Source organism: Astatotilapia calliptera, chromosome 20, assembly GCF_900246225.1.
Source record: "Astatotilapia calliptera chromosome 20, fAstCal1.2, whole genome shotgun sequence".
Classification (NCBI taxonomy): domain Eukaryota; kingdom Metazoa; phylum Chordata; class Actinopteri; order Cichliformes; family Cichlidae; genus Astatotilapia; species Astatotilapia calliptera.
Genome location: NC_039321.1, coordinates 5,496,571 through 5,515,531, shown reverse-complemented (window position 1 = coordinate 5,515,531; position 18,961 = coordinate 5,496,571). Strand labels below are relative to the sequence as shown.

Genomic DNA, 18,961 nt, shown 5'->3' with positions numbered 1-18,961 from the left:
AAAATTGACAAGAATATTCCAGAGTAGAAAAGAGCGCGTGTAAAAAGGGTGTAACTATTGCAGGGTTCACAGTGTGTTAGATGGAGGTTTTGCACTGGGAGATGGACACAGGCAGGAATGATTTCCTGTGTCATTCGGTGGTGCTTTTTGGTAATCTCAGTCTCTCACTGAAAGTACTTCTGTGACTAGCCAGCATGTCATGTCATGGAGTGGGTGGGAGGTATCATCCAACATTGTCTTTATCTTGGACAACATCTGCCTCTCAGACACCACCCTAACGGAGTCCAGCTCCATCCTCACAACATTACTGGCCTTGTGGATCCGTTTATTTAGTCTGTTGGCATCTGTGACCCTCGACCCGCTGCCCCAGCATGCAACAGCATAGAAGATAGCACTGACCACAACAGAGATACAACAAGATAACATCAATTAGTAGGGATAGTGAAGTGTCACTTGGCTATGATTTTAAAAAGTAGACACTGATGTAGCATACTGAATCTTCTCTGGTGAAATTCAGTATGGTTCCGACAACAGTTTTATGTTAATGTACAATCATTAATATGTTTTATGTGTGTGTGTGCTGTGTTGGGCAAACTTTGATTAAATTGAGGAGGACTGATATGATATCGTTTAGCTTTTGAGCACCTATTCAGGAGAAGTTTCACTCATCATCCACTAAAGGGTAGTTAATCATATTAATCAAGGAAGATGATCAACCTCTTTGGTCATTTGGCTTGATCATGTCAAGTGTCAATTAAGTCAGGTGATTAACTAGATTGTTATTCCTCCTACAGCATCATCTCATATACACAGATTTTTGTACTGCAGAAGTCTTTAGTGCTGAAGGGAAAATCCCGGGAAAAAAAAATCTGGGACAGCATGGCTGTCGGGACGAGTTTAGCGTTAGCATAGAACTTTCTAACATAGCACTATTTGGTTATGGACAGATAGGCTAAGACTGTGATGTTAGAGGCTGACCAAACAGGCATATGAGGGAAAATGGAAGGGAACGTAGCTCTCTCAGTGACCGTGGCTAATCATATAACTGGCCACCATTTATTGCCCAGCGTTAGCATGCTTTCAAAAGCAAGTAAAACCCCAGACACACAAGCCTAGAGACTTGTTTATGACAAGTTTCAGTTGAAGATTCTTACTGAGAACTTTAATATTAGACTTCCTACTTCAGCTATTTGTTGCAACTTATCTTCTCCTCTTATGTGCCAGATGGTGGAGTTAAACTTCTCACCCATGGGGGCGGGCCTAAGTGCCTAAATGCACTGGTTTTGCGAAATCAGTGATAATAGCAAGTTTATTAATGCAGCACTTTTAAATTTTTGATTTAGACTGTGTTTCACATTGTTATTAGATTCCATTCATACTTGACGTTTACAGCTAGGGGGCGGGGTTTGGGAAGGGGCTTGTGGTAAGGTAGCACCATGAGTAAAGGTATGTGCACTTTTAGTCAGTACCTAGGAAGAAAAGTGGGCGTATACTGATGCAGGACAAGGAGATTCACCTCTTGAGCTGTGCGGTGTATGGAGCACAGAGGCTGTAGCTAGCTTACCGGAGATTTCGCTTTTGGCTGTTACAGCGTAATAACAAGAGAGATCGTATGAGACTTTAAGTTACGTTTTGAGACCCCTCTGCGCTTTGGAGACCTCTGCTGTACCGTCGCTCGAGGCGCGCTGACGTCGCCGCCCGGCGTGACGTGTGTTCCTGTGACGCGCAGAAATTTTAAACTCTCGTCCTTCTCAGTGATGGCGGCTTCGTTTCGCTCTCTCCCCGCAAGCAGTAACAACAAATGGTACTTCACCCGGCAGCAGATCGACAACAGCCCATCTCGGCGAGCTGGACTTGATCCCGACAAGGAGCTCTCATACAGACAACAGGCGGCGAACCTCCTCCAGGACATGGGACAGCGGCTCAATGTGTATCCTTTTGTCGTGAGCTCTTGTTAGCGCTCTAACTTTAGCTTCTCTCCCGAGCCGGCTCGGAGAAGGAGTGTGGCTGGTGTTTGTTAGTTTGTTGTTGTCTTTTGTTCGACGGTTTCACGTTTGTTTTTGTCTTCCACTTCTGTTTAACGCTGTGGAATTTGGTTTTACAAGGTGTACGTGAGCTTACAAGCGTTACGCGATAGCGGCGTAGTGGGCTAACCCTTGGGCCGCAGAGGCCTGTGTAGTCGGCGGCCTCCAGGACGTTAGCATGTTAGCGTTAGCTTCACCACTGGTAAATATCAACGAATAAACGCAAATTAGAAGGACAATGGGCCACGTTTAGACATATAGTAATGTAGAATGTTTCAGAAAAAGTGTTTTAGATGTGTTAGTTTTAGAAAACATCGCTTTGTGTGTTATCAAGAGTCTTATCCCAGCTAGCCGGTGGCTAAAGTGTTGTTTAACTTTGTTATTCTGTGGCTGCTACGATAACAGGCTTATCAACATTAACTTTTATACTTAATTAGCAATATTAAACCTATAGTTATCCTTATAACTATTTTATAATTATTTTATTTCACACGTATACCGACGATTCCAGCCCATTTTCAAAGTATGCAGTCATTACAGATGTTATGTAATTTGCTCCCACTGTTTACCTTTTTTCCTTAACTGCCATGTATCAGCTCTCAACTTACAATTAATACAGCCATTGTGTACATGCATCGCTTCTACATGATCCAGTCCTTCACCAGATTTCACAGAAATGTAAGTAATGCTTTTCTTGCTTGAATCATGGAAATGATTGTACTTAATGTGAATCATCTTTTTAAATCTCCACTGACCCTTTCCAGGTCATCGCACCCGCTGCTCTGTTCCTGGCAGCAAAGGTAGAGGAGCAGCCTCGAAAGCTGGAGCATGTCATCAAGGTGGCCCATGCCTGCCTCAATCCCCAGGACCCTTCACCAGATATTCGCAGTGATGTAAGTATTGTACTGCAATTGTCCGAGGGAGGTTTTTTTTGAAGCAGAAAAAAAATTCTTACAATAAGGCAAATGGCAATCTTCTTGCATGTAATCTGAGAACATTTACTCTGTCACGTATTTGTTCTGAGCTGTTAAGGAAGGCTGCTTGATTACATGGGTTGAGAGAGTAAAAGGCAAAATACATCTTAGCCTGTGTAGGTTTTGAGTCATGCAGGCAATGTGATGTCTAGCAGTTGTAAAACTCGAGCATCTGTACTTGCTATGTAGCTTTCACTTTTCATCACTTATATCTGAGGCTTCTTCAACAAACATGTATGCCAGAAAGCCTTTCAGACAAATGGTCAGAAATTCTCGGCCACATAACGTGTACAGTTGCTCTTGTTTTTCAACAATTGGCGGCCTCCCAGTGAGTAACGTGCCTGTCCTCTCAACCTCAGGCCTACCTGCAACAAGCCCAAGACCTGGTCATTCTTGAGAGCATAATTCTCCAGACCTTGGGTAAGTTTGGAAGGAAGAACTGGGTCCCTTGAATTCCCCCCCCAGAGAACAAGAATAGTTAACATGTTTTATTTCAATTCACAGTTTGCAGTAAGCAGCACTGGAAGTGATATTTATGCTTCAAAACTGAATCACCCACTTTTACATTTCCTGTTTCAGCTTTTTCATTTTTATCAGCCCTAACTTTTGACATTTTACCTTTTTCACCTATGTGTTTTTAAGACATTTAAAGAGGGAGCCTCAAAACAACTTTTTTCCCCTTCTTACATGCCATTAATTTTTTTTTTCATATTCAGGTGTTGACATTTTCATGTTGTCCAGGATGTTTTCCCATGAAAAGTGACACTCCACTCAACTCTGACTCCCCACCACTTGATTTTTAACACAATGCAAATTTTCTGGTTTTCAGCGGCTTTGTTAATGTTATCTTTGCCAGTGGGAAGTGGATTTGTATTCCATATGGATTATAAGTATACATTGATTTTGCATTTCTTTTATTAATGTCTACCTACATTTTCTTCTCTTTCTATTACAGCTTTTGAAATCACCATCGATCATCCTCATACACATGTTGTCAAATGCACTCAGCTTGTCAGGGGTGAGCATCATTTTTATGGTTTTGCTCAATTTTATCTTCAAGTTTTTGCTGTGTCTATAAATTTTTTTTCTCTTTGTTCTGCTGTTGTTCCAGCAAGCAAGGATTTGGCCCAAACATCATACTTTATGGCCACCAACAGGTATGCTCAGAGTTCACCCATAGTTCTCTCTCTCTCTCTCTCTCTCTCTCAAACATGCGCGCACACACACACACACACACACACACACACACACACACACACACACACACACACACACACACACAGGGTTGTGTCTTTCTTATGTGAATGCTAGGTATTCACCAAAGTTTGTGTGTAGTTTGTTAAAGCTCAATACACTGATTTTCTGTTTTCTCTTTCTCTGTTTGCTTTTTTTCTTGGACGTATCATGCCATATAGCCTGCACTTGACAACGTTCTGCCTGCAGTATAGTCCGCCTGTTGTAGCCTGTGTCTGCATCCACCTGGCCTGCAAGTGGTCCAAATGGGAGATCCCTGTGTCTACAGATGGCAAACACTGGTGGGAGTATGTTGACCCTACAGTTACCCTCGAGCTGCTGGACGGTATGTGCAATAAATGCTCTTTAAGAAAAAAATGTTTAGATAATAAAAGGGCTGATTTGACTTGTTTGTTTTTTTTTCCTCCTCTTCCAGAACTTACACACGAGTTCCTGCAAATCCTGGAGAAAACACCCAGCCGACTGAAGCGAATTCGCAACTGGAAGGTACAACGCAAATTTAACTTCTCCTTTTTGCTATTAAAAATTCCCGATTCAATGTGGACATTGACTTAATTTTTTCTTCTTCCAGGCTGGCGGACAGACACCAAAAGCCAAGCCAAAAGTCCAGGAGGAGGGTGACCAGAGGGACACCATGATCAGCATGATTTCCATGGCTTCATCAGAGAGTACTGTGGCAGGCCTGATGAGCCTCTCTGCTCCACCTTCTGCCTCCTCTTCCTCATCAGTGGGCGACAAGGACACAAATGCTTCTGGCAGTGCTCAGACTTGGAGTGGTAAAGGTCAAGGTGGATCTGAGCAGCAGTCACAGCAACCACAGCAGCAGCCTAACCATGAGGTCCACGCCCCAGCTAAGGTGTCGCTGAGTGAGTACCGTGCCAAAAATGCTGACGTCCTGGCTGCCCAAAAGAGAAAGTTGGAGAACATGGAGGCCAGCGTAAAGAGAGATTATGCCAATGCAGCTCAGGCCCTCATTGGCCAGCAACAGAGGAAGGAGAAGCAGCAGCATCACCATCATCCACCCAGCGCTTCCTCTGACATGTCCAACCCATCACCCATTATTCTTAAAATCCCCTTGGAGAAGGAGAGGCATGACTCTCTAAAAATGCGCTTCCCAGTTGCTGGAGGATCAGGAGGAAGCAGTGGACACAGCAGCAGTGGTCGAGGCCAGGATCCAGACATCAAAGTCAAAATCCGAGTGCCTGACAAGCAGAGGGGGACTTCAGGAGAGGATGGCAAAAGCAGGGACAAGCACAGGGAGCGTTCTAACCACCACCACCATTATCATCACTCTCACCACCACCATTCCTCTTCCAGTAGTGCCTCACTTTCTTCTTCACACAAACATTCATCTAGTTCCAGCGGCACGCTGGGAAGCAGCAAAAAAGTACCAAGTGACTCCTCTAGAACAAGCTCCTCATCCTCGTCCTCATCCTCGTCTGCCTCACGCAAGAGGACACACTCCCAGGATCCTTCAGCAGGATCTCACCCACCCTCCAAAGTGAGCAAGTCTAGGAATCCCTACCAGTTACCTCCCCTGTCTTCCTCCTCTGGACAAATTTTGGGGCACGGTTCTGACATTCTTCCATCTCTGGGACTCCCCCACCACCAAGGAAGCTATTCGCATTCCAAAAGCGACAAAACTGACACTAATGGTCACAGTTCAGCTGGCGGAGCCCAGTCCAACGAGTACCAGGACACTTTTGAGATGCTAAACTCACTGCTGAGTGCACAGGGTGTGCAGCCGTCCCAGCAGTCTATGTTTGACTACAGATCTCAGTATGGTGATTATCGGTACTCGAGCAGCTCCAGAGGAAACAACCCTAGGCCCCCTCCCCTGCCCACGGAGCCGCCTCCCCCACTGCCGCCTTTGCCCAAATAAGTTCCTAATCAGGAAACCACATTATGTACATTTTACTTGACATCTTGATCATCTTGTTACATAAAGTGTTGTATGATATTTTCCAGCCACCCAACATTTTATAGTCTTCAGTGTGACAGCAGAGAAATGTACTGGGGGTAACAATGGATTTTATGGCGTACTCGTGGGGCAATAATGGGACTTGCAAAATGTGAGACAAGAAGAATCATGGGAAAGTGTAGATAGTGTTTTGTTTTTTCTTTTTGAAAAATTCAAATGATATGTGACAAGAAGACGGGAATTAGAGGATGTCAATTTGTTTGGAAAAATTTCCATGACATACCTGGTTGGTCTTCTTACTGATTCTTTTTATAATGTTTTTATAGGGTGTTATTTATTGATCAAATGATTTTAAAAAAGAAAAAAGGTCCCCTTTTTCTACCTTTTTTTAGGGTTAAACCTCTGTTCTTTTGGAACAGATGGTCATTTCTTTAAGACTGTACAGCCTAGTTAGAGTGCATGTCTCCAAAGCCATCTTTTCGATATATTTTTTACTTTATTTTATTTTTCCCATTTTTATTTTTTCTGTGAGCCATAAAAATGGCTTCATCCCTCATGTATATGTTATATTTGCTGTGCTATTTGGTGATTTGAGGAAAAAATGTAAAAAAAAAAAATGTTTAAAACAAACATTGGAACCTTTATATTTGCAAATTTGCAAAAAAAAAAAAGGATGTAAATTAGGAAAAGCTTGTACTTTTCACTTTAAGTTTTTAAGTCTTGCAGTCATTGTTTTAAATGGTTGTAAAATATTCATATTTGGTTCTTGAATGGATACACTAAGTTCATAGCAAGAACATTCATCTGTTCACAAACGGTTGAAACATCTGTGCACTTTGGTCACAATGAAGGAAATTCAACAAAAAGAGCATCTATCTAGACTATTTCTCTTTCCTTATTGTTTTTCCTCAGGAGTTCATTTTTTTGGGGTGATCACAGGTAAATGCAAAGACAAAGAAATAAGCATCATATATGGAAATGTATAATTTTCAGAAGACAAGAAATTATGTCAGGAAAAACTTTTTCCCAGATTTGCTAGACCCTAATAAGCACAGTATACAGAGTTTTAACACAGTATAAAAGTTAATAGCTCATCTGTTTTTATCTAATTGTGGGGATGTTTTAAAAGTGTAAACCCTAGTGTAGCTGTCACTTCACTCTGGTCTGATTTAATCATGTTAAACTTGTCTTTCGAGTGCATTCCTCTAAACTAAATTGGTGGATATTTAACTTTGGTTTGTTTTATTATCTGCCCACATGCCATCATTCATCATAAAAACATGTTTGCATGTTTTCTGTGGTTGTACAGAATCATATGTGACCAGCAGGTTATTTATATACCTCCACTTCTTGAGCATGAAGGCCAATACCCAGATTTTGTTGGCAAGATAAGCAGGTTATTGCCTATTCATAAAACTTAATTGTTTAGGATTAGTGCTCTTATTTTACAGTAATGTAGCACAGCAAATCAGCCGTCCAGCTGTATATTTTACCCCCTTCATATATTTGAAAATGTGCTTGAAAAGAGAAGCTTCTTGCTCATGCAGCAGAGGTTTTATTATTCTTGGTTGTAACAGGGAAACAGTAAATGCACTGAATATTTATCTCAGTAGGTTTGCCTACAATGCAATTGACAAAGTGTTACGTGTATAATGGTTAGACTAATAGATTTTCTGGTGTGAAATTGCCACTGTTTTTGAAACATTTTGTTTAATCTGGGCAAAGCTTCCATTTTAAGTATTACCATTTTGTTGTGAACAAGCCACAAAAAGGACACATTTCATATTAAAACCCATATGTAAGAAAAAACGGACGACACTCATGCAACCTAACAATGCAAAAATCATATAGCTACAATAAATTTCATGTGTTTTCATGTCTTGGTGTTTTCAGTGACACTCAGGTCTGAAAAAGAAAAAGTTTTGAGATTTTTTTTTTCCCGTTTAAAATATGTGAACACTGTTCTTTTTTTTGATATAATGTGGTTGCTTTATTCTCAAAGTCAATAAAAAATATTTTAAGAAAGTGCTGCTTTTGGCTCATCAATAACATTGCATTTTATAGGTGAATCAATCTATGCCAGGGGTGTCAAATGCGGTCTAGGAGCTTGATCTGCCCTGAAAGAAGATCCAGTTTTACCCATTATATTTTGCAAAAAAAATATGTTTGAGGGGTAATACAAGCATTGTAGAGCAACTGATGGAATTGCACTTACTCTACTTGATATATCATCATTTGTAAATGCATGGTGTGTCAAAGTTTTACATTTGAATGTTTTCAAAATATACTGTTTTTTTCTTCTATTTTTAAAAGATAGGGGGTATTATCCAGTGGTATTGTAAGTGTAGCCCTCTTGAGGTCAAGTTGTGTTCTAAAGAGTTCGAGGCCCTGGTCTATGATAAAAGTGTAAATACATTGGGTGGATGCCACTTTGAATGGCAACTGGATTGGCCAATGGGCTACCTCACTCCGGCGCTCTGGCTAATCGGATCTCTAGGTGGGCGGGGTTACTTATTGTAAGCGGCGGCTGTGGCAGTTAACAGGGAATGCAGGAAAATCGACGTAACAGTGTTCTTCGGGAGCTCACGCTAGCTCGGATGTCCGAGACAAAGGTAGGGGGCCGCAAATAGAAATTAGCGATATGTTCATATTCTGGCATACAATCACGTTGGCGTTATGGAGGGATACGGCAATTTTGTGGCACCGACTTGCTATCTTCGCTGCAAAATGAGAAAATTAGCATTTAGCTGCCGTTAGCAGCGATTGATCAAAGATGGCGACTGCCGTCTTAACTGTTAAAGTGACGCAGTAAGGAGAGGCGGGCTGAAGCTCGGTGTGGCGCCCGGTTAGAGTTTATCCATTAACGCAGAGAGGAGTTTGTCTCCTCGATTTATATTTGAATTAAAAAAAAAAAAGCCATTCTCTCTTACATTAATGCGGCCTTTATTACTCTTTGTTACTTATTACAATTGCCTTTAGGTTGTATGCGTAACATTTATAAGCTTTTACTGATGTTAATAACGACCATCTGACATCGCCCGTCAGTAAACCAATAACATGAAAACATTGTTTTAGTTTTATACAGCTTTATTTAGATTTAAGTACTCATAGTGATTTGGTCAATTACACCTTATGTGCATATTTTCAATATGCTTTTTTTTTTCTATTTTGGTTATATTTGGGATCAAAAGGCGAAAAACCACGAGTATCTATCCTGCCCATTTAAGTACAGTGTAATTGTTCAGAAAACCATTTTAAACCTTTCTGACACGGTATGTTATCCTGCTGGAAGCCGCCATCAGAAGATGAGTGTTCTGGTCATAAAGGGTTGAACATTGTCAGAATCGGGTATGCTGTGGGATTTTAACAAAGTGTGGGTAGAACGACCATTACACCGACACCACCAGCCTGAACTGGTCATACAACATAGGATGGAGCTTCATGTTGTTTACATCAGATCCTGGCCTTTCAGTATATATTAAATTGACCAGACATTGCTTTTCCAATCCCTTCCTGCTCGCTTTAGCTTACAGGAGTATCATCGTCCAGTCTTCTGCTACTATAGCCCATCTGGTTTAAGATTTGACGTGCTGTGGTCTTCTGCATACCTTGATTAAACAAGCGGTTATCTGAGTTTCTGTTGCCTTCCTATCGGCTCAGTGCAGTCTAGCCTCTTCTAATTTCTTTCTATTGACATGTTGCTGCTCACTAGACGTTTTCTCTTTTTCATACTGTTCTCTATAAACCCTAGAGTTGGATCTGTGTGACCCATCTTTGATCTCTAGATCAGCAGTTTCTGAAATACCAGCCTGTTGGTCACCAAAGTTAGTAGTTTGAATAAAAATACATTAAAGAAGCCAACATTATTCCAACATTCAAACAAATGTTTTTATAGGAATTCTTACTGTTATTCATGCATGCAGCCATACAAACATTTGGTGTGAACAGGAAAAATGTATTATTATTATTATTATTTTTTGTTATTACATTTAATGCAGGCTTGAAATGAACAGGATACGGATTCATGTTTTGCCCTCAAGTCGGAACCGGGTGACCCAGACACCCCGACCTCAGGAGCCACAGGCCTGCTCCTTCACCCAGCGGCCCTGCTCTCAGCCACGACTTGAAGGCTTGGAATTCTGCATCAAACACATCTTGGAGGACAAGAATGCGCCTTACAAACAGTGCAGCTACGTCTCTGCCAAGAACGGGAAGCGGTGTCCCAATGCCGCACCAAAGGCAGAGAGGAAAGACGGGTGGGTGGAAGGTCTAAATCAGCCATTAACAATCGATAAAAACAAATTAAATCTCATCATTATCTGCTGTGAATCTCATTAATGGGAACTTAATCCCAAGAGAAGGGGGAATGTAAATAAACTCATCAGTACCATGCAGCCTCCTAATTTCAATTTGAATGTCTGTTCTGTAGAGTGACCTTCTGTGCGGAGCACGCTCGCAGGAATGCCATGGCTCTTCGAGCTCAAATGAGAAAGGCGTCTTCTGGTCCGTCACCGGAGGCCCTGCTGTCTCAACTTAGTGGGTACAGCCGAGCAGAGTCACACAGCCTTGATGGAGGACGCTCTGAAGCCAGCCGCATTCTAGGTAATGGCCACTTTTTGACTTGGAAATAGTAATTTGGGTGCATGTGGGTTAAGCTGATGTAGTTGTACAGACTGTTTGTTGTTTTATTAGTTTTATTTGTTGGGTTATTTGGTACACTTGTGAAAAGATTAAAAAGTTTATAGCTTTCATTCATTAGTTGTAGAGCAGGGCAATATGACCAAAAATATTTATCACGATATACATTTGAAAATTTGCGATAACGATATAACTGACGATATAATTGACACTAGACAAAATACTTTACAACGCCACAACTTTATTAGTGCAAAAAAACCACATAACATCAATGTATTTTCACTTAAACAAGCAGCTGTTTTTTATCTGCATTAAAGTTATATAAAAATTTAACAGTGCAAATGCAAATTCCTTGCTGACAGTTTAACCAAAAGGTATTTCCAGTGGAAACTGAGCAACATATCCTCAGCATAACCAATATCCACAAAAGTTAAAAAGAGGTTATACACACACAATACGGTAATATTATGTTGAAGCACCGTACGTATCACTCCGCGAGGCTCCTGCTTTCGATAGCCGTAATGCTCCGACAATCCATCAAGCGGTGCGGCTTCCTAGCCTAGCAAAGTCATACTAAAACATTTGACAGATTTCCAAGCGCCGTGTACATAAAATCGTTTCGAGGTCAACCCGAATTCATACATAAGGCACACGGGATTGTAAGGGCACTGTTGATTTTCAGAAAAGTCAAAGGATTGATTTTAAGTGTGCCGTATTTTCCAAAAAACACGGTAATAACGATGGCCCGCTAGCATGCTCTACCAAAAGTCAGATAAAAATACCACTAATTCCTCCCTCTTCCTAGATGAGGACAGTCTGAGTGAGGAAGAGCAGGGGCCGTTGGTATTGGACCAGACGTGGAGAGGAGATCCGGACAGCGAGGCTGACAGCATCGATAGTGATCACGAGGATCCTCTGAAGTAAGCTCTTAAGATTTTCTTCTCAACCCACATTGTGTAGTTATGTAGTTTGAATAAGAATCTGTAGTTCAAGATAGAAGGCTTAGGCCATGTCCAGACTTGAAAATGCATCTTTTTTCCCCCCCTTTTGGCCTTCCGTCCACACTGAGACGGCGTTTTTGGTTTGAAAACACTCTCCAAAGTGGATAAATTTGAAAACGCTGCATGTGCCTCGCTGTGTGGACAGCGAAAAAGGAAGATTTCGAAAACAAGGATGCATTTTAGTCATATAATGCAGTCACGTGACCAGTTCAACTAAGATGGCGGACGACATTGTGCAGCAGTTGTTTTGTTAGCTCTCAATTTTCACAGCCCTATTAAAGATTAATATCAGTCTGTACATGCTCCAGATAAAACTCGACACCTTTCCTCAACATTTTGCTGCGACCTTTCAAAGAGCCGGAAAATAAATAAATGGCAGACGGAAGTGAAGCAGTTCAATCGTCTTACCGTATTTTCACGACTATAAGGCACACATAAGTCTTAGATTTTTTTTACATTCTTTTTGCTAAAAACGTTGACAGAAAATTTTAAAAAAGTAAGTAGTTAATATGCAAACCTACAAAGGCTCGAATCGTGTTTATTGACAAGCTGTTAGTGATGACTCTGACTTAATCACTTAATACCTCTGACTTAATACCTGAGCTCATCATCCAGTGGCACAACATAATGTTGTATGTTGATTTAAGAATTACTTATCTTAGTCTTAAATTGTTAGATACTGAGTAGTTTATTGTTTTGAAACTCAATGGACGTTAGATTTTCAATGCTATGTGTTGGCAGACATGCAGGAGTGTACACTGCAGAAGAAGTGGCGCTAATCACTCGAGAAAAACTTATCAGACTCCAGTCCCTCTATATTGATCAGTTCAAACGCCTGCAGCACCTGCTGAAAGAGAAGAAGCGCAGATACCTGCACAACCGCAAAATGGAGCATGAAGCTATAGGTAATCATAGGACAAATTTATGCTTTTACTGCTCACCCCTCTTAATTCTGAGTGACACAAACCTTTTAATGTTGATTACAGGTACCAGCCTCCTGACAGGGCCTGAAGGTCTTTCCATGAAGGAGAGGGAGAACCTGAAGAAGCTTAAAGCTCTGCGTCGATACCGCCGCCGGTACGGGGTGGAGGCCCTGCTGCACCGGCAGCTGAGGGAAAGGAGGCAGGCTGTGACAGAAGGAGGCCCTCAGGTGCTAACTTGAATTGATACTGAGTTTAAAGAAATCTGTACATTTTCTTTACTTATATTCTCTGGCAGTCGTGTCATAGAGGGATAATTAAAAAAACGTCAACTGTTTATGATTACGTTTCACTTCATTATCTAATGTTTGTTTGTTATTTCGGTTGTAGCCACACACAAGAACAGTGAGTGAAAAATGCATCTCCTTCATGGAGGGAACCCGATGTACCAATCCCTGCCTGCCTATGGCCCGACACTGTGTCTCACGTATCCTCTGATGGCTTTAATAGTGTGACTAAATAATCACTGAATGAAAGATGATGGGTGGAATACTCATCATAGTATCACGTATGATATGAATTTTTCAAAACCAGCTTAACAGCGGTGAACAGACTGTCCTCTATTGCCAATTGGTGGGTTTAAATGTAAAATATATACTGTATTGAGAGGGGGACTGTACCAACTGTACACATTTTCCACTCACAATGAATCAAATGACCAATGTACATTAATATAAGATCATGTTAAATGATGCACAGCCAAATTTAACAGGGCAAACATTGTAACACACAATTTTATATGATTTGTGAAATAAGCTATTGCTATTGTTGTTATACTAGTAACTACTCAGATACAAAATTTAATGCCAAAGGGCATATTGGGTGATGCTAGCTAGTGTAATATTCTCTTAACAGCTGGGAGCGGCTTTGTGGCTTCATTCAAGAATGGTTACCAGAGATAAAGAGTTGAGTGCAGAGATGCTCCACAGTGAAAAGAGGAGCTGTGTTTGAAGACGTGTCATGAAATGAGACTCTCTTTGCTTAATTTCCGCTCGTATTGCTTCTGTGCTGGACATTAACACTAGGCTGATCTCATTCAGCTCCTCATAATGCACCAGGAAAGGTTTGATGAGACAAAGGTAAGCTGTTAGCTAACAGGTGTTAGCTTTGACTAAGTTTGAATGGAGTGTGTTTTAAAGCTCTGTTCTGTTGAATGAATGAGCCAGATGTAGACTGATCTGCTCTCTGCTGATTTCTACACTCTTCAGTTACGTTTCTCATTTCCGCCCTCCTCCCCTTGGCCCCAATCAAGACCAGCAGCTTGTAGTAGCTGTTCGTTTCAACGGGAGCCTAGATAAACAGCTTCCTGTGGTCTGTTGATTTGTTTCCCAGAAAACAAAGGAGCTAATCAATTCAGTTGGAAGGAACAAAATCTTTCTTAACCTACTTTGACTAGCGTAACGTTTCATGTTTTTCAGTCTTGCATTTTAGTTCTCACAGTGTGAGAATAACAATTTTTCCTTTATTGAATATTAAGAATTTTGTTCTTTCAATAGCCAGTTTAGTTTGATTGAACCCAGACATGAGAATTTTATCATTAACATGCTCTACAAAACCATAAAGGCATCACTTTAATGCAACAAGGACGTTTATCAGGCTTTCTAAATATTTCTAAGATATTTCTTGTTTGTTTGTTTTTTAATCAGGCACAAGATTTGAGAAATCCAGATGAATACAAACCATGATTTTTGAAGGCAGTTGTCTCACTGTCATATACTTACAATGAAATGGTGTTAGAGAATGAAAATGGGCCGACTGTAGGTGCTGGATGCTGATGGGTGACATTTGAAAGCCAATTAGAAATCGGTGCAAGCGTTGGACAACAGAGGGCCTCCAGAGAAGCATCAGTGCAGCTTGCCATTAATTCTCCGCAACTCTTACCCTTTAATTAGTTTTTTGGTATTCTCTCTCTTTTCTTATCTTTTTTTTTTTTTTCTCTTTTTGATAATCAAATTTTCCTTGACAGCCACATGTTCAGATATCTACCAGGACAGCAACCAGATCCTTTTTAAAATGTGTCCAGGGTTAAAAGATGTTCCATGTGATCGTACTGTGCACATGGGTCAGTCAGACGACCCCCGCTGCCCGCTGCACCTCACCCTGCCTCCGCCCATGTACCAGCCCGAGCAGGAGGCTCCGCCACAGGAGGAGTTCACCCCTATGAGCAAAGACATGTACCTGAGTGCGGCAGAGCTTCAGCCCACAGAAAACCTCCCTCTCGAGTTCAGCGATGTACGTAGAAATGACAGTCACCTACCAACCTCTTCTCTCTAATACACATATCACGTTCCACATAATTCCTCTTGTGAAAGATGAGTATCAGTCTGAATGCGTTTTTCAACAAGCTGTTGTAAAGTTTCCACCACAGCAGGGGATAGTGTACCAAGTCATGCTGCTGTAGTATGTTTTTGGTTTTTTTGTTCTGGAGTAGAGTATTTTTCGGTTTAATGAGGTTGCTGGTCTCCACACTTATTTTAAATGCATTACTGAGCAGAAAAGTACAAACAAGAAAAGCTACAGAAAGTTACAAATTGCAGCAGACGAAAGGCTTTTACTTGAGCAAGTTATTTTTTACAACTGAAGTTACCCAGTTACGTTTTCTTTATCATCTCTGTGTGATGACACCTGTACTCTTCTCTGAGTGCTGACTGATCTTTCAGGGGAATGTTGCAGGGTTTGGTAACACCATAATGGCAAGCGTAAACTGATGTAATTGTGCGACAGTGTCACTGATGACCTGCAAATTGACAAGTGTGATCACTCTAAAAAATTTAAATTTTGGCAAGAGGCAGGGTACATCCTGGACAGGTCACCAGTCTGTCGCAGGGCTACCACAAAACCAAATGGTTGTCTGTATCTATGGGCAATTAAGAATCACCCCACTAACTGCATGTCTTTGGGCTGTGGGAGGAATCCAAAGGGAACACACAAAAACACGGGGAACATGCAAACTCCACACAGACACCTCCCTGGTCTGATATTGGAATTTAACTCAAGACAGAGTGCTAACCACTGTGTCACTGTGCGAGCCCACAAATTATCAATGGGACAATATCTGTTTAATAATTTTTTAAAAAGTTAAAAAAAAAAAAAAAGCTGAGTAAGTAAGTTGCTTTATGGTAGGAAACATTTTAGGAGTTTTAACCCTTGGAAGAGCCTTAAAAATCCTAACACATTTTACCCTAATGACAAAAAAACTTCACCCCTCCAAAAAATACTGTAAAATTATTACATAGGAATATTTATTCCACTTTAATGACTATTATAAAACTACTTCAGTCTGAAATATGCATTTCAAATATTAATTATATTTAATTATATATTCTGGATTTTAACCCTTTAAAGGAGAGGGAGTCTGGCTCAAGTGGGGCAGAGGTTGCAAGTGGACAGACTGTTGCATGTGCAGCAGGTTACAATGATTCAGTAAAGCAGCATCTTAAATGCTGGTACGGTTTGCCCAATCAGGTTTTTCCTCACTTTGAATGGGCCGTTTGTGGGTTATTACCAACATAGCTGTTTGTCTGCATATAAAGGGACATATAAGCTTCTATGTTATCCTTCTGTTAACAGATCCATTAATATTGATCTCAGGTTGAGTCAAATGAAACAAATGGCTATGAAAGCAAGCTTAAAAAACAAATACACACGGGGGGATTTCTATAAATATACCATCAAAAATGCCTCCAATAGCAATTTTGAGCATCTCTGTTTTGCAGGACCTGGATGTGGAAGGGGACGGTATGCAGGGTCCTCCGTCCCCTCTGCAGTTTGACACAGCCCTGGCCCTGGAGGACCAAACCATCAGAGCCATAGCTGAGGCCCCGATGGACATCCTGACTGGCGAGGACCCAGACCAGGACCTTGACACCTCAGGGCAGGAACTCTCAGAGAGAGATGTGGACGCCATCATGAACAACCAGGTTAACTCTCAATCAGGGGTTTTGTCGTCGTGAATATCTTATTGCGGCAGGTAACATTGATGCACTCAATTCAAACTGTACTGTGTTGAAAACATTTTCAGGTTGATCACAGGAAAAAAGAAAACTCAAAAAAGGTTAGGGTTGATTTTAGTTTATTAATGAATTTATTTTTTTTATTTATTTGTTCTCTATCTCAGACGTACCTTTAGGAGCTTTTATTGAGGATGCAGTCTCCTTTATGAAATTAATCTGTTTTATGTCCATTGTCTTCATATGAGTGAACAGTGTTGAAGAAAAATAAATCATTTTTTGACATTAATTGACATGATTTGACTTAATTTATGAACACCTTTGAACAAATACAAAGGATACAAATAACAAATTACAGGTGTATTCTTTGGCATGTGTTGTGTCATAGCTGTATTTTCTTCAAAAGAGAGAGAGAGAGAAATTCACAAGTCTTAAAAAAATTAAAATATATCCATAAAATCTTGCCTCAGTTAAGAAAAAGGGGGGCTTGGGTGACTGACAGTGAAGAAAGTGAACCTGGCATGTTTTTGTGCCATGCGCTCTGACCGCATGGCACAAAGGACCTAGAAACGGTTACATCATATTTTAAACACAGTGACTGATTAGTTCCCAGAAAATAAAAAATAAACTTCGTATTAACAAACATGCAATAAACAGGCGTATTTGTGACTGCCCCCCAGTGGCTATAGACTGCTACAACATGTACATGTTGGTCTGCAAAGACCTTTAGACCTCTGCTGGTCACATTCAGTCTGTGAAGCTGTGGTTCACAAAGTGGCCCACAGACCATAACATTTACTTTACATACTAAGATGCAGCAGTCCAGGACAACACCAATAGCAAGTTTTCCAGTTTCAGTAGTACCCTTTAACATTTCCTGAGAGCAAATGTATTCACGAATTATAGCTGCCATCTCACTAAAGAATAAACTATATAGAGGCAAAACAATTACAGTCCTTGGAACAGACTCATTACAGGCTTTACCTGCAGCTGGGTTTCTCCTGCTACAAAAAAGGCCTTTGTGCAGTCACTACATGCCTAAGCTCAATTTATCTGCATACGGTGGAGGCAATGAGATTTGTGCATTTTCCATCAACACAAATGCACTTTTAGCTGGACTAAATTAAATCCTCTTAACTAAAACCTTTTTTCTGACACTTAAATTTTAAAACACAAAATTTCAGACCTTACCTCGTGTCAGACTGACTACTCAGTCTGTCATAGACATGTTTGAAAATAAGAGCAGCATTTATAATATTTCCATATGCATCAGGTTAGGAATGTAACAGCCTCTCTGCAGGTTGTCCTGTGCTGCCAGGGAAGTTTGAGTTTTAATTATTCGTTTTTGCTTATTTTATTTGATGTTGTATTTCTTCTCTGCCCCTCAGTCTGTCACTCTAGATTTTGCAATCTGTCATCAAAACTTTGAAAGCTGTGGTGTAAAGAAAATATGAAGTGAGATGTTCAGTGGGGTTAAGAGAATCACTGAACCCTTTGAAAAGAAGCTTTTGTACCGTGCTGTCAGCCCTTTACACAAACAGATGATCTGAACTAGCAGTAAATGTGCTTTATCTTTGTTCTTCCACTCAGGTGGTGTCAGAGGCAGTCGGAGGTGAGGAAGACACGACTGACAATTCGCTCCAAGACATCGACTCTGCTGCAGCCGACGCTCCCAGATGAACCAGCATTTCAAAGAACTGTCACTGCTACTCGTTTATAATACAGCCCACATTAGGTACTAAAGTACTCAGCGGCTCCTACTGAGACTGAAAGCTGGAGTAGGCGACATGTTTTTGGAATCAATGGGCAGAAATTCCATAATAACCTTTCAGCATATTGTACTTCATGTGGGGAACTAGACTCCTGGTTTCATACTAAAGAAAATCCAGCCTGAGATGAGACGTCACCCAGTGTGAGGCCGTTTCAGGTGAGTCGTGTGAAGGTGCAGGGAAAGGTCAGCTGAGAGGGAAGCGTTTGGATCAGAAATGTCAGCTGGACATGTTAGAGGAATGCAGGGAGAAAACTGAAGTTTTAGGTAAAATGTTACACTGTGCAGTTTCAGTTATAAACATCATTGTAATGTGCCTCACTGTTTCTGCTCCTACTGCCTGGTTTGAAATAAAGATGAGGAAATAAATGGGGTTTTAGGTAACTTTGTTTCTGATCGGCATGTTTGCAGCAGAAAACACATTTCCATAAAACTTTAAAGCAACTGGAAA

At 40.9% G+C, this 18,961-nt stretch overlaps 2 protein-coding genes and 1 non-coding gene across 4 annotated transcripts; all 3 read left to right on the top strand.

Annotated features, from left to right (window-relative positions):
* The first annotated feature begins 1,660 nt into the window (after positions 1–1,660).
* On the top strand, positions 1,661–8,049 carry ccnt1 (cyclin T1). Its single transcript, XM_026154661.1, has 9 exons — positions 1,661–1,930; positions 2,621–2,702; positions 2,789–2,917; positions 3,358–3,418; positions 3,954–4,016; positions 4,101–4,155; positions 4,414–4,577; positions 4,668–4,738; positions 4,824–8,049. The coding sequence occupies exons 1-9, from the start codon at positions 1,758–1,760 to the stop codon at positions 6,132–6,134; spliced, it is 2,109 nt and encodes a 702-aa protein (XP_026010446.1). The 5' UTR covers positions 1,661–1,757; the 3' UTR covers positions 6,135–8,049.
* Positions 8,050–8,703: 654 nt separating this feature from the next.
* On the top strand, positions 8,704–18,879 carry kansl2 (KAT8 regulatory NSL complex subunit 2). Of its 2 annotated transcripts, none has more exons than XM_026155279.1 (10): positions 8,704–8,785; positions 10,172–10,429; positions 10,603–10,775; positions 11,617–11,731; positions 12,554–12,717; positions 12,799–12,962; positions 13,123–13,219; positions 14,771–15,024; positions 16,509–16,712; positions 18,333–18,879. In XM_026155279.1, exons 2-10 carry the CDS (start codon positions 10,179–10,181, stop codon positions 18,420–18,422), a joined length of 1,512 nt encoding a protein of 503 aa, XP_026011064.1. In that variant the 5' UTR covers positions 8,704–8,785; positions 10,172–10,178; the 3' UTR covers positions 18,423–18,879. The 2 variants fall into 2 exon arrangements, with proteins under 2 accessions (XP_026011064.1, XP_026011065.1); XM_026155280.1 differs by having other exon boundaries at positions 16,509–16,762; positions 18,333–18,393.
* LOC113014055 (small nucleolar RNA SNORA2/SNORA34 family) lies at positions 14,030–14,164 on the top strand. Its single transcript, XR_003270922.1, has one exon. It is a non-coding gene; the product is annotated as a small nucleolar RNA SNORA2/SNORA34 family (small nucleolar RNA).
* Positions 18,880–18,961: the final 82 nt, after the last annotated feature.

Coding starts and splice junctions, on each gene's coding strand:
- kansl2 (XM_026155279.1), top strand. CDS start 10,179: ATGAACAGGATACGGATTCATGTTTTGCCCTCAAGTCGGAACCGGGTG. Junction 10,430..10,602: donor AAGGCAGAGAGGAAAGACGG/GTGGGTGGAAGG, acceptor TCTGTTCTGTAG/AGTGACCTTCTGTGCGGAGC. Junction 16,713..18,332: donor ACGCCATCATGAACAACCAG/GTTAACTCTCAA, acceptor TCTTCCACTCAG/GTGGTGTCAGAGGCAGTCGG.
- ccnt1 (XM_026154661.1), top strand. CDS start 1,758: ATGGCGGCTTCGTTTCGCTCTCTCCCCGCAAGCAGTAACAACAAATGG. Junction 3,419..3,953: donor CATAATTCTCCAGACCTTGG/GTAAGTTTGGAA, acceptor TTTCTATTACAG/CTTTTGAAATCACCATCGAT. Junction 4,578..4,667: donor TACCCTCGAGCTGCTGGACG/GTATGTGCAATA, acceptor CTCCTCTTCCAG/AACTTACACACGAGTTCCTG.